The sequence below is a fragment of the Nomascus leucogenys genome, chromosome 19 (genome assembly GCF_006542625.1).
Source record: "Nomascus leucogenys isolate Asia chromosome 19, Asia_NLE_v1, whole genome shotgun sequence".
In the NCBI taxonomy this organism is placed as follows: Eukaryota; Metazoa; Chordata; class Mammalia; order Primates; family Hylobatidae; genus Nomascus; species Nomascus leucogenys.
This window is the reverse complement of record NC_044399.1, coordinates 73,939,416-73,953,658: the sequence shown is the minus strand read 5'-3', so window position 1 is coordinate 73,953,658 and position 14,243 is coordinate 73,939,416. Positions and strand designations below refer to the sequence as shown.

Sequence of the window (14,243 nt, the reverse complement as noted above, 5' to 3'; positions counted from 1 at the left end):
CTTCCCACATCTCTTGAGGCCCTGTGGCAACGCTAAGCTAGGCTAAGAACTCAGCAGAAGAAAGATACAGAACAGCCAGGGCTCAGACCCACAGGACCAGACACGACGAAGGATCTGTCTGGCACATGCCCAGTGAAGTCCACCGCCCCCCCCCTCCCCGCCCACTCCCCAAGAGGCCTGTGGCCCCGCCCATACGGGCATGCCCCACTCCCACTGAAGCTGATTGGCAGGCCAGCTCTGACTGACAGGAGCTGCTCAGAGCCTGCTCAACCTGGGCTCTGCTGATTGCCAGATCCCCTAGCCTCAGCCCCGGTGGGCAGGCTGCCCCGCACTCACAGTACTCGAGGCCCAGGATGACGTCCCGTAGGTAGAGGCGAGCTTGCTCCTCCGAGAAGGGCTTGTCACAGGGCACTTCCATGACGGGCCTATGGAGAAGGATGCGGGGAGGGGCATTCAGCCGAAATCAGGGGACCTGGCCATTCAGGCGGTCGGGACGTCCCGGGAAACCTGTGCCACATGAGTCCCTAGAACTCAAGATATTAGCTTTTTCTGCTACATAATAAAAAACGTAAAGCACACATACTCATATGTATCCCGTTTCAATCATAATTTCAAATCAGCTTTCTCTTAATTTCTGATTGGCTTGATATTCCTTCTTCTAAGTACTTAATTGTCTATAATCAAACAATTGCAAAGATGCCATTTAGAGCACTGTGTTTCAAACCGTGGATCCAGACCCAAGAGAGGATCATGAAATCAATTTAGTGGGTGGCAACTGCTTTTTTTTTTTCCTCCTAAATAAGTAGAATATATCAGAATATATTGCACGTAGTAAAGATATATGCTGTTTTGTAAAACTTTGGTTTTAGTTACAGATATGGATAGCAATAGAAATATATATTTCTTGTTTTGGATAGAGGTCAAAACATCTGAAAGCCTCCAAGTCTTAAAGGGACACCACTCCCTGTCCCTCTCCCCAAATTGGCCTGTAGGGAGCCGCCCAGGCAAAGAGACAAGCCGCAGCCTGCATTCAAGCCTTGGCAGTGAGGGTCCTGGACCACCCAGCCCCATGCTCGTTACTCCATGTCATCTGCTCTGTAAATACCCTGAAAAGCCTCATAGGGCAGACACGTGGAAGCCTGGGTTCCATCAGTGACTCACTGTGTGACCTTAAGCAAGCCACGTACCTTCTCTGGTCCTCAGCTTTCCCTCTCACAAATGGGAGCAAATGGAATCCCACCCACTCCATTCACAGACTTGTTGGAAAGCTGAAAAACCCTTTGTGGTTTGAATACCGGTAAGAGTTGAGTCCCACCTCTACACTTGTACCTAAAAAACACTCCTTTCTTCCCCCTCTCCTCCATCCATATCTTCCTAGTCCTTCAAGGCCTCGGTCAAAACCCATCCCCTTTTCCAGAGGTCTCCCTGCCTATTTCAGCCTCACTGACCCCCATCAGCCTTCAAAGAATGGTCCTCTTGGTCTCTTATTTACCCCTAAGGGCAGGGCCTCCGTCTCTGACTTCTCCTAGAGTAGCTGACCCTTGGGCTGGGGACACAGGGAGGGAAAGGAAGGAAGGCCTGGATGAGAATTGACCTGCCTGATCAGGACGGGGAACTCACCCCTTTCTCAGGAGGTCAAACACTGAAAGAAAAGACAAGAAGGTAAGGTGTAGCTGGCTGGCAAAGCAGCCGATGCCAAGGTCCCTCCCTGTTCTGGAGGGTAGGAGAGGGGGCAGGCATGCAGGCATACTCGAGGCAGGGACAGGACAGGGGATCCTGGGATATCAGAGCAAATAAGTGCATGAGAGTGGGGTCTGCTATGGACCTGCCTCATCTGATCCTCAGGTGCCAGGTGAGAACCATCAGCATCAGCATGGGGCCCTTTTACAGAGGGGGAAACTGAGGCACAGAGAAGGGGCAGAAATTTTCCTAAAGGTCATAGCAGACAGGCAGGTAGGGTAGGGAGTGGAGACTAAAGCCTCAGCCTCTAATTCCTAAGCCAGTTCTTCTTCTGCCCCATTTTCTGAGACCTCCTCTAAGCCCAGCCCTGAACCAGACACAAGGAACTAAAATAATAACATTACTATTAACAAAGATAATAACGAATGTGCTTTACAAATAATTACTCATTTACTCTTCACATCGACCCTATGAGGTAGATACCACTAGTATCCCTGTTTTATAGGTGAGAAAACTGAGGCACAGAGCTAGTGTCTGGGAACCCGTGCGGCCTGCTTCCTGCATCTACCTGAGCACACAGCCCACATGGATCCACTGTCTTGCTGCTCAGAGGGAAGCAGGGAGTGGGGCTTGGCAATTATTTGTTGAATCTAACTGGATATTCTGGGCCTGGTTCTGCAGGGCTGGGCAAGGGAATCCGGGGCTTCAGAACGTGTGTTTTTCTTCTGTCCCCAGGACGTCAGTGCATTTACACCGCCCACCTGAAGGTCATACGTGTCCCAAGCGAGCCCTTGGGCCAGCCCTGAGTGAGCTGCTGTGGGAATGAGCCAGGTCACTCACCCAAATAGAGGTTGTCCTCAGCTGGGTCATCCAGGACCTGGTCAGAGGGAGTAGACATGGGGGTGGGGCTTGAGGAGGCATGGGGTTGGAGATCCCAGGCCTCCTGGTCCTTGCCAGCCCCAGAATCCTTAGTATGCACTGCAAGCACCCCAAACAATGGAGCAGGAAATGTACAGGTGCCAGACTGATGGGGCCTCAGAAGTCACCGACCCCCAGCCTGGCCCGCCACATGACATCCAGCCTTCCTCCCCTCCTGCTGCAATGAGGGGCTCACTTCTTGCCTCTGGGGCAGCCTCTCACCCTCTGTGGGAACTTGGGAACATCCCTGACCAGGCTGGGCCCCCAAAGCCTCCCTGCAGCCCCACCCCAAGTCTGGCCCTGTCCTGGGAGGCCTCAGCCATATCTGCTCCCTGGGCAAGATCCCTGGGTCTGTGCTAGGGGCTCCCCAGCACCAGAGGCGGCTCCCATGAGACTCAGGTGCTGGTTCCCACCTGCTCACCACCACCCCCTACCTCGATCAGTTTGACCACATTCACGTGGTCCAGCTTCTTCAGGATGGCAATCTCCTGGTACACCCGCTCCAGGGGCAGCAACTGCTTGGCTGGTCCTCCCTGGGCAGCCTGGGACCCTCTTGGGGGAGGGCGACCTGTGACCAGGAAGAGAACTCAAGCACCTGTTCCAGGTGGCTGGGCCTCACCGTGGCCCCAAAACCAGTCTCAAGCAAGAGTCTCGCACACCTATGGTCTTGTCCCAACCCACAAGGCACATTCCATCCCCAGGCCTCTGCTCACGCCGTCTCCCTCTCTACCCCATTCCTAGCCAAAATTAGCTCAGGACCGAGGCCTCCTCCTCTGCCTCCCAGGCTAGGAGCTCCCAGGGACAGGACCAGAAGATACATACGTGGAAAGCCATACTGCTTCAGTAACTTCTTTTTGGAAAGGACTTTCATTGCCTAAGGAAGGAGGGACAGAAGTGTCACTAGTATGTGGCCACCAGGGGCTAGAACAGGCTGGTACATGTGGACTGAGGTCCAGAGAGGCACACTGGACATCTGCTACTGGTCCTGAGGGTGTGGCCCAGGTATGGGTTAAGCGGGGTTAGGGGGTGGCCATATCTGAGCCTAGCCCTTCCCCTTATTCCCCCAGCTAGGCTTTCTGGAGCTCTCCCCTCCGAGGAATCCAGCCTCTGCTTGCATATCCCCAGGGTTAGGAAGCTCATTCCTTTGCATACCCCTAGGGACAGGGAGCTCATTCTCAGGCAGCCCTGTCCTCTATCTCTGAGCACAACTCCTGCCCCACCCCTCAGCCTTTTAGGGCCTGGCTGGGGCAACACCTCCCTCCTATCCCCAGACTCACATAGTGTCTGTCTTCACTTTCGTTGTAGGCCAGCCTCACCACACCGTAGGCACCCTGCAGACAGGCATCAGTCAGCCCCACCTGGACAGGGCAACCCCTCCCAGGACCAGCTCAGGAGGTGGGGAGCCGAGCAGCTCTGGTCTCTCCTGCACCCCATCTGCACCTCCCCCCACCAGCTGGCTCACGGGCAAATATTGTAGCAGACGGGGAGGGGACTCCTGCACACTGGCAACTGCCCCTGCTTGGCTCAATACGGCTCCATGCCTCCCTCAGTCTCTCCTTGTCAACTGTCAAGAACTCTGGGAGTCAGGAATCAGGAGTCATCTTCCACTCTCCCCCTGGGTACCTGGGTATTTCCCACAGGGCACAAAACTGTCCTCACCTCCAGGCTAGGACTTGCCTGGCTCTGCCTCCCGTTCCCTCCCACGCAGGAGAAGGAACAGCGCCAAGCAGAGAATCCCGAAGCCCCCACTGCTCTCGGCCTGCCCACTCCTACCTTGCCAATCTCACTCTGCAGCTTGTACTGGTTCAGCTGCACGCAGTCCTGTGGGGGGAAAGCGAGCAGCAGGTGGAGCTGGGTCCGGAGGCAGCACTGCTCCTACCCCAGAGCCCGTTCCGGGTCCAGTTCTGGCCACAGTTCCCTTACTCCCGGACCCCCAGGTCTCACCAAGCTTTTGAGTTTGGATGGGGAAGTTGGTGGTGCCATCGCCCCCGTATGTGACGAGAAGACGTGGCTCATGTTTGAAAACATGGATGGTGACGCCATGGCTGTGCTTTGTTCCCCAGATGCAGTGGTGAAGGGAAAACGCTAATTCCTGTCTGGATTCTGGAGTCTGGGAGACCCCAGTCCATGAGAAACCCATGAGCAACTATCTCCAGAAGCAGCTGAATGAGAAGGTCTAGATTCCAAGGACAAGATGAGGAGCCCTGGGAACAGAGGCTGAGAGCCTGGGTTCAGGCACAGAAAGCTCAGCCCCTGGCATCTGTAGACTGCTTAGAACCTGAGTTCACTTTCAGACCTAAGTGGCAAGAACTCCAGCAGAAGCCCATAGGCTGGAGGCAGGCTGGCCACTTCTGAGTCAGAGCAGACTCTAAGAGGCGGAATTAGAGGCGAGGGGTGCAAGCTGGGGAAGAGTTGGGGGGAGGGGGGACATAGCATCTATCTTCGCATCTCTCAGAAGACTACACAGGGGACCAGGGAGAGACCTATTTCCTAGGCCTGGGCTGGGAGTGGGAATAGCAGGACTTAGAGAAGGCAGCCTTTGGCTCAGCTGGAGCTCCCTTGGATGGGAAGAGGCTATATTGTTAGGTAGTGATCTCCCCAGCTCTGAGGGTATGCAAACCAAAGCTAGATAGCTGTGTGGCACAGACAGGGGCAGGAAAGAGTCTTCATTGCAGACTACTGAGGGGCTCCTGAACAACCCCTCGTTCTGCTCCACCAACCTCTGCATCTGAGATGGCCACGTGGTGGGACTCGATGGTGGGCCTCCGCCAGGCCCGGGGGGAGATGTGGCTGGCAGGCCCCGTGGCATAAGGCCCAGCCTGCGCCTCCAGATAGCTTCCTGCTGGCCGCTCCTGTAGGGAAAGCTTCCTGGCTGAGAGGCTAGGCCGGGCTGGGAGCAGTTTTGAAGTACTGCCAGGGATCACAGAGGCAGCTCTGGCCCGTGGTGGAGGGTCCACACCGTTTCTAGTAGGCTCTGGGCCACCATCTGCCTCTTCCAAGTGGGTCACATCGATGGCTGCCACCCGTTCTACCAGCTCTGCCCGAGGATCCTGGCAGCAGACAGCTGGACCCCCCTCCATTGCTTCAGTCAAGGGGGGTCTTCTGTGTAGCCTTGTTGGGAACCTGAGAAAAGAGGGCAGAGAAGGCTTCATTCCTGGGTGTCAGGCTGGCTACCAGGTAAGGTAGCCACAGCCCTGTGGGTCCCACCTCCATGCCTTTGCCCCGGCTGTTCCCTCTACCAGGATTGCCAACACCCAAATTCAAGTCTGTCCCTATGAACTGAATGAATTCACATCGGTTCTGCTGCATGCCAGCCTTCTAGGCCTCAGTATCCCTGCCGGTAACAGAGGCAGTCACTTCTGCCTGCTGGCTTCACAGGGAAGCAGAGAGAATCTGATATTCTGGAATCAGGACAGACAGGGCAGAAGCCTGGAGGCCCAGCAGCACTGGAAGGGGCAGAGCTCAGGGTCAGCTCAGCCCCAGCACAGCATGCGGCCCTGTGAGGCATGAGTCCCAACCCTTGACAGCAGAGCACTCCAGCACTGCCTCCTGGAAGCTGAGCCAGGCACTAGTAACTCAGAAGCCTTGCTGATGCTTCAGACCCACCCGCCTCCTCCAGGGAGCCCTCCCTGATGTTTCAGCCTCCTACCTCCATCCCTCTCACTGCTTCCAGGAAGACTTCCCTGGGGCTCCCGACTCCAGCCAGCCCTGCCTCATTGACATCTGTCAAAGCAAGGGGATGGGCCCTGCATGGTGGCTCACGCCTGTAATCCCAGCACTTTGGGAGGCCGAGGCAGGCAGATCACCTGAGGTCAGGAGTTCGAGACCAGCCTGGCCAACACAGCAAAACCCTGTCTCTACTAAAAATACAAAAATGAGCCGGGCATGGTGGCGTGCACCTGTAATCCCAGCTACTTGGGAGGCTGAGGCAGGAGAATCACTTAAACATGGGAGGTGGAGGTTGCAGTGAGCAGAGATCACGCCACTGCACTCCAGCCTGGGCAAAGGAGCAAGACTCTGTCTCAAAAAAAAAAAAAAAGCAAGGGGATGGGAATGAGGGGAATGAGGGGTGAAACAGGGGCATGACATCCCCGAGACTCATGCTCTCAAAGTCACTGCATGGCAGCTGAAACATCAGGGAGGTGAGCCCCAGCCCTCACCTTCAGCCATGACCCTGTGCTACATCCTGACCCCGGACTGAACCCTGACACTCAGCCTGAGACCCGCATCTCTGTCCCAGGCTTGTAGAGCGCTGGCCATGCCCAACCTGATGCCCCTCCCCCTGCTTGCGCTGGACTCTGCATCTTCTCAGGAGAAGGAAGTGAGCGAACTCCTGACCCTCCATCCTTCCTGTCTGCTGGTAACTTCCTCTGTACCCACATAGCAACTGAGAAAATGGGTCTCAGGGAGACCCAGAGTACGCATGGTGAAGCGCCTGCTCCACCCCTCGTTCCCCATCCCCTTGCTTTGACAGATGTCAGTGAGGCAAGGCTGGCTGGAGTCCACTGGCCACTGAGGAGCCAGGGCTGGGTTCCAGTCCTGCCTGCTGACCTACCAAGGGGCCCTAGACGAGCTCCTTCCCAACTCTGAGCCCCAGTCTCCCGACTTGTCCTGTGGATTCCCTGCCTTCCCGTATTTTCCAGGCTCACAGCAGGGTTTGGAGGTAGACTGAGGGTAAAGGTGAGGTCCAGACCCCCCATGCCTGCTACGCAGTGTGTTGAATGAGTGGAAGCCTGGAGGCGGTGGGGCTGGTGCTGACATGGAGAAAGGAAGAGAGGAGGCTCCACACTGGGAACAGGAAAAGGCATGGAAGCTGGACCCAGAGGAGTGAGAGGGAGTTAGTGAGGCTGGAACATCAAGGAGGCCTCCCTGGAGGAGGTGAAGGTGGTGAGGAGGCTGAGTGAGGCTAGAGTATCAGGGAGGCCTCCCAGGGAGAGGGGGCAGGAGGCAGTGAGTGCGGCTGTGGCACAGGGAGGCCTCCTTGGAGGAGGTGAGAGGGGACAGGGAGTGGGATTGTAGCACAGGGAGGCCTCCCTGGAGGAGGTGAGAGGGAGCAGTGAGTGGGGCTGTGGAATAAGGAGGCCTCCCTGGAGGAGAAGAGAGAGGGACAGTGAGTGGGGCTGTGGCATAAGGAGGTCTCCCTGGAGGAGGTGAGAGGCTGTGGCACAGGGAGGCCTCCTTGGAGGAGGTGAGAGGGGACAGGGAGTGGGATTGTAGCACAGGGAGGCCTCCCTGGAGGAGGTGAGAGGGAGCAGTGAGTGGGGCTGTGGCATAAGGAGGCCTCCCTGGAGGAGAAGAGAGAGGGAGCAGTGAGTGGGGCTGTGGCATAAGGAGGCCTCCCTGGAGGAGAAGAGAGAGGGAGCAGTGAGTGGGGCTGTGGCATAAGGAGGCCTCCCTGGAGGAGGAGAGGGAGCAGTGAGTGGGGCTGTAGCATAAGGAGGTCTCCCTGGAGGAGGTGAGAGGCTGTGGCACAGGGAGGCCTCCCTGGAGGAGGTGAGAGGGAGCAGTGAGTGGGGCTGTGGTATAAGGAGGCCTCCCTGGAGGAGGTGAGAGGCTGTGGCACAGGGAGGCCTCCCTGGAGGAGGTGAAAGGGGACAGGGAGTGGGATTGTAGCGCAGGGAGGCCTCCCTGGAGGAGGTGAGAGGGAGCAGTGAGTGGGGCTGTGGCATAAGGAGGTCTCCCTGGAGGAGGTGAGAGGCTGTGGCATAGGGAGGCCTCCCTGGAGGAGGTGAGAGGGAGCAGTGAGTGGGGCTGCAGCTTCGGGGAGAGCTTGGAAACCAGACAGCATAGGAAGGAGAAAGCCAAAGCTGGGAACGCCCTCCAGGCCCCGCCAGGCGCCCACCCCTCCGCCCCTTCCCCTCACTCTGCACACCTTGTTTTTCCCTCCCGAATGTAAGTTTCATGAGATTAGGACTCTCATCTGCCTTGTCTCCAAAAGATCATCAGTGCCTGGCGTGTGATAGGAACTCGATAAATATTTGTTGAATAAATGAGTGGTTGCCATAGTGATTGTTACAGCCCTGTCCCCATTAGACAGATGAGAAAGCAGCCTCAGAGAGGCAACCCCAGCAAGCCTCAGGCCCCAGCACACATAAGAGAATGAACTCCAGAGTCAGGAGCTCCTGCTCCTTGGCCCTAGGCAGGGACTACGGGACTCAGAGCCGCCACAGGCAGAAGCCACGGGCTGCCCGGGCCCATAAAATTTGCATATTTCCTTAAGGTTGCCATTCCAGCAAGAGGCCATCCTCCTTTACCCTTGAACACCTTTCCCCGCTTTTCTTAGATAGGTAGAGGGAGGCCCAGCGGGTGGGGATGGGCCCGGGGTCACCCAGCAAGGCGGGGCAGAAGGTTTCCTGTTCCAGCCTGAGCCGTGCTACCCGGTTTGGCGCCCAGGCTCTGAAGCCAGGCAGCCAGGCTGCACCCTTTCCTGGCTGGGAGCCCGTGAGCAGGTGGCTTCGCCTCTGTGCCTTGGGTTTTCCTCGCCCGCAAAATGGGGTTCTAATGGGTCTCACCTCACCGCACGTGGTGAGATGCTGAGGAGGGAATGCCCATAAGGCACTCAGAACAGGGCCTGCCACTAAGGAGGTGCCCTAAAAGTGAGTTGTTGTTGTGCTGCCGCTGTTGTGATTGCTTGGGACACGCTGCGGCCCAGATGGATGCGCGGGCGGGCGGAAGGCGGCTGCGAGGGCTGACGTCAGGCTCCCCATCCCTCCCTCCCGCCTGGATCAAATTCAGGTGACTAAGCGCGTCTGCGAGGGAGGCGGCTGGCCGGGGAGGCCCGAGGTTCCTGCCGCGTGCCCGGGAGACAGGGCCTGGCGCTCCGGCCGCGCGTGTGAGGGCGGGTGTCCCCACAGGAGGGAATATATGTGCGGGAGACAGGGCCTGGCGCCCCGGCCGCATGTGTGAGGGCATGTGTCCACACAGGAGGGAATATGTGCGCGCAGGCTGTGGACTGGGGTGGTGGCGTGTGTGTGTGTGTGTGTGTGTGTGTGTGTGTGTGTGTGTGTTGTGGGTCCCCACACAGGAGCGCACTGCATGGAGATGAAAACCTCGGTGTGATGTGTGTGTGCGCAGGTGTGCTTATGCGCGTGTGTGCCTGCAGGTCTCCGTGTACATATGCCCAGGGTAGGGGGTGGCCTGGTGCCACGGCCACGTGTGTGAGGGCGTGTGTCCGCACAAGAGGGAATATGTGTGCACAGGCTGTGGACCGGGGTGGTGGTGTATGTGTGTGAGTGTGTGTGTGTTGTGGGTCCCCACACAGGAGCGCACTGCATGGAGATGAAAACCTCGGTGTGATGTGTGTGTGTGCAGGTGTGCTTATGCGCGTGTGTGCCTGCAGGTCTCCGTGTACATATGCCCAGGGTAGGGGGTGGCCCGTGCCCCTGGGGGCCCTGGGATCCTGGTCCCAGAGCTCATATCTGGAATTTCCCCCATAGTCACTGGTCCCACCAGCCTGGCACTGCCTGCTGGGCTGGGTTCTGTGCCCCAGGCGGAAACCCAGGCCCATCTGGAGGCTCACACAGGGGGTGTCTCAAGGCCCTTCCCAAGCTCAGGCCTCAGTAGATACTCTGTAGAAACTTAATTTGGTGGATAACTAGGGCCATGTGGGCAAACAGAAAGATGGACAGACAGGCTGGGACCCAGGCCCATGGTACAGCAAAGGATTCCTACGGGCATGAGCACTGGCTTAGTCCTGTGGCCATGAACGGCCAGACTCAAGCCCTCCCTCTTTGGGAAAAACTACTGCAATCCTGTCCTCCCAGACTGGGGATCTGCTGCCTCGGACAAGTCATTGAGCCTCTTGGAACCTCTGTTTCCTAACATGTGCATCAAGCAAAAGGCCACCGTCCTGCCAACTCCCAGGGCGATGGAAGGAATAGAATGAGGTGTGGACACAGGAGTAGTTTGTGCCACAGCACTGTGGGGCTGGGATGTGGCTGTGTCTAGAAGCGTCCAAGAGAGCCTTGATGTACAAGGTCCAACCCCACCTCTGCCCCCGGCTCCAAGATGGCCTGGCACATACCCCCCACCCAGGTTTCTCCTCCTAGGCTGTGCCCCACCCCCCAAGCGTCTGGCCACTCCCAAGGAATGTGGGCCCCTGGCTCCAGACGCCCGCTTGGCCTGGCTTCTTCCTCAGGACATGCCCCATCCAGCTGCATCCCTCAAAGGAGTCCCAGAGCAGGCAGACCCCACTGCTACCCACGCAGGTTCAAGCAGCTCCCCCTGGTCAGGCCTCATTCTGAGCTCTGGAAGGCTGCTGTGAACCCCAGTGCCAAGCCGAGGCAGGGGACCAGCTACGTCCAGGCGAGGGGATGGACAGCCCTGACCAGCAGAGGACTGAACAGAAGGGAAAGCCGCAGAGGTGGCGGCCACCCAGGCCAGACACAGAAGGTGGTCCTCGCATCCCTGGGCCGCCTCACTGGAGCTGTGTTTATGATCCTGACGAGTATCTGGATGGCCCTGGCAACGGGTGCCCTCCGCAGCTCCCGCCCCCACCCGGGATGACTCAGTCCCCTTGAGGGAGGCCCAGGCGTCTGGTGCCAAGTCATGCTTGACGACTCCTGCTGTGAGGACGCCCGCTCCCGCCATCCCTGGGGAGCCCCCAAGCACCGATATGGGCTGTTGCCTGACTCAGCACAGCCACCCCCAGCGCATCGTCCTGGCCCACCCACGGAGGCTGATGGTCTCCAGGCCTCATCCTCTGCCCCTCCTCATCCTCCACACCAGGTCTGTGCCTCCAGCCCCACTCTTTCCAGCTAGCTGCCGCCTCCCCATCCATGTTCCCCAGCAGCTCAGATCCAACAGGCCCCAGGTTCAACTCAGCATCTTCCCCCAACCTGCTTGTCCTCCTCTGTCTCCATTGCGAGACGGGTACCATACCCTCCCCATTCTTTCCTGACCCAGGCTAGCAATCCAGGAACCCTCCTTGTCACTCGTCCTTTCCCCGTTGCCCATCCTTGCTCCCCACAACCCCACACTTACTCTCCTCTCCAGCCACACCACAGCTTCCCAAATTGCAGACTCTGTTCTGCTGTCAGGCCTCTGTACAAGCTGTGCCTTCTGCCAGGAACACACCTCCCTCTCCTCTGCTGCCTGGACAGCTCAGACATCGCCTCTTCTGAGAGCCCTCCCTGATCTCCCCACTACCGGCTGGGTGAGATCACCAAGTCAAACCCCTTAGAAGTCCAGATTCCACCCACTGCTTCGTTTCCCGCCATGTGGGTCTTCCCTGACTCCAGGCTAACACTTCCACCCCACCCTACCCCATCCTCCACACCAGCTGCTAGAGGGATTTCCGACATGCAAATGTGATTATAGTTCTCCCAGACCTGGCCTTCCAGGAACTTGGAATGTCATGGATAGAGGAGCAGAAGTGGCCTCAGACTGGGGACGAGGCGGCGGTCACAGGCTAGGGAGCAGCCAGGGACATGGACGCCTGGGATGCAAGCACAAATAGTCACGGAGCACCTGCTGTCTGCCAGGCTCTGTGCAAGCCTGTGTGGGGAGATACAGCAGTGAACCAAAAAGACCAAGTCTCCGCTCTCATACAGTTTAATTTCTCGTGGGGGCAAGAAGCAACAAACAAGAAAGCCAGTGATTCAGATATGATATGTCAAGTGGTGCATACTAGAAAGAAAAATACAGCAGAGTAAGAAGGATCAAGAGAAAGGGGCTGGGAGATGCTGCTGATACAGTTAGGTTCAGGAAGGCCTTTTGGGTGCAGGATTGGAGCAGACACCTGAAGGAAGGAAGCAGGAGGAGGCAGTGTAGCTATCAGGGGAAGAGCATTTCGGGTGCAGGGACCAGTAGGTGCAAACGCCATGAGGGGACAGTGCTTGTTCAGTATGAAGAACCCCAGGGAGGCTGACGTGGCTGGAGTGGAGTCTTCCCCACGTTAAGAGGCACCTGATAGCAAGAGGAGTTACATCTGGAGAGAAAGCCCCCTCACTCATCGTGTTGGCCTCAGGGATGGCTTCCTAGAGGAGGTGGCACCTGAGCTCTCTTCTGAGCACTGAGCAGGATTTCAGGACGAGGAGAGGATGGAAGTTCACACTGTGCATAGGAGAGTCATTTCCTGGCTGGGACTCCGGGCTTGGTTTGGGGGTGGGGAGAGCTTGGTGGACAGAGCCCAGGAGGCCCCCAAAGCCAGGGGGAGGTTGTGAGCAGGGGAATGCCTCGGTTAGGTGAAGTTTAAAACGACTCCCGTGGCTGCTGTGAGGACTGAGGGTGGGAGACCGAGGAGGAGGCGAAGGGTCCCCAGAGTGTGTGCGCCTGGGACGCAGTGGGGGGTCAATTTGTATGTACTGGAGGAAAGAGGGCAGGGCTTGGGGAGACCAGTGCCACTTCCCTGGGATCCTCCAGCGCACAGGCTGTGTGCCCCTCCCACACTCCTGTGCCCGCCCTGCGGACACCACCAAGGCCCGGTCCTGTGGCCTGTGACACAGCCTTTTCTGCACAGCCCTGCAACGCCCTCAAGACTTGAGCACACCCCCTCCTCTGACAGGCACACGCCCGTGTCCGCGTGACCCGCCCTCACACACCACTCCATCCTGTCCTGCACCCCCCACGCAGACACAGGCACACTCCCGCGTCCACGTGACACACGCACACCCGCCTCCAAACAGCACACGCAGGTCCCCGCGCACGTGGACACTCCCCCCCAGCCACCAGCCCTGCGCCTCCCGGGCCCCGAAGCCGCAGCGCCCGCCTCTGCCGCCCCCTCTCGCCCCAGCCAAGGCAGGACCCTGCGCAGCGAGAGCCGCGCGCCGCCGCCGCCCCATTCATCTCCCACCCCGCCCCCGGCTCCTGCAGGAAGACGCTCCGGAGGGCCGTGGGAGGAGCGCTCCGCGGAGAACCGCACGTGGGTGCCCCGGGCCGGGCCCACTCCGCACAGACGCGGCCTCCACCAGGAGCCGGGCGCGGGGGACGGTGCACCGGGGATGGATGCGGTCCGCAGACAGAAGCGGGGAAGAACGCAGACGGCGGGGCACCCACGGCGATGCGGTCCCGGCGGCCGGCGCAGACCCGAGCAGACTCCGCGAGGCACCCCGCAGACCCGGCCCCGCAAACAGAAGGGGAAGGATCCCCGCCCTGAGCAGATCCCAGCTCCCTCGTAGACGCTGCCTCGCAGACCCCCCCGCCTCTCCCTTGCAGGCTCGGGGCAGGTGTTAAGGCGTTAGTCCTCCTGCTCCTAGCCCGCGTCCCCTCCCTGCCGATCCCTACCTGGGCGCCGGGCGACAGTCTCCGCGGCCCGGCGGGCGGCCCCGCTCGCTCCCGCTGCGCGCCCTGCCCCGCCCCACCGCCTCGCTGGGGCCCGGATCGCCGAGCTCAGCCCGCGGGCGCCGCGGCTCCGGGCAGCGCTCGCTGCCCCGCCCACCGCCGCGCCCGGCCCGCGCTCATTGGCCGGAGCGAACGGCCCCGCCAGCGCCGCCCAATCGGAGCCCGGGACTCCCGCCCCCTCCTGGACTAAGGGACCGCGGCTGGCAGCGCCGGAGGGGCCCTCCTTCCCCTGCGGCGGGGCCGACCTTGCCACGCCTCCGGTGTCCTGGGGTCCCCGAAGTCCCAATCGGCTGCGGCGTGGGCCCTTCACCTGAGCCTGCAGGGGACGGTGCTTCCCCGCCAAACCCTTTGCGCCCCATCCCGGC

At 59.1% G+C, this 14,243-nt stretch overlaps 1 protein-coding gene across 2 annotated transcripts in view; it reads right to left on the bottom strand.

The window, feature by feature from the left end:
* The window catches only part of CAMKK1 (calcium/calmodulin dependent protein kinase kinase 1), a 33,112-nt gene extending 19,150 nt beyond the window's left edge, over positions 1–13,962 (bottom strand). For both annotated transcript variants that reach the window (XM_030799958.1, XM_030799957.1), the window contains exons 1-9: positions 13,822–13,962; positions 5,319–5,721; positions 4,372–4,419; positions 3,876–3,929; positions 3,421–3,472; positions 3,033–3,166; positions 2,521–2,557; positions 1,621–1,642; positions 337–425 (exon numbers count right to left, since the gene is read on the bottom strand). In XM_030799958.1, the coding sequence (XP_030655818.1) occupies positions 337–425; positions 1,621–1,642; positions 2,521–2,557; positions 3,033–3,166; positions 3,421–3,472; positions 3,876–3,929; positions 4,372–4,419; positions 5,319–5,678 (796 nt within the window). In that variant the 5' untranslated portion in view covers positions 5,679–5,721; positions 13,822–13,962. The remainder of the gene's footprint in view (positions 1–336; positions 426–1,620; positions 1,643–2,520; positions 2,558–3,032; positions 3,167–3,420; positions 3,473–3,875; positions 3,930–4,371; positions 4,420–5,318; positions 5,722–13,821) is intronic.
* Positions 13,963–14,243: the final 281 nt, after the last annotated feature.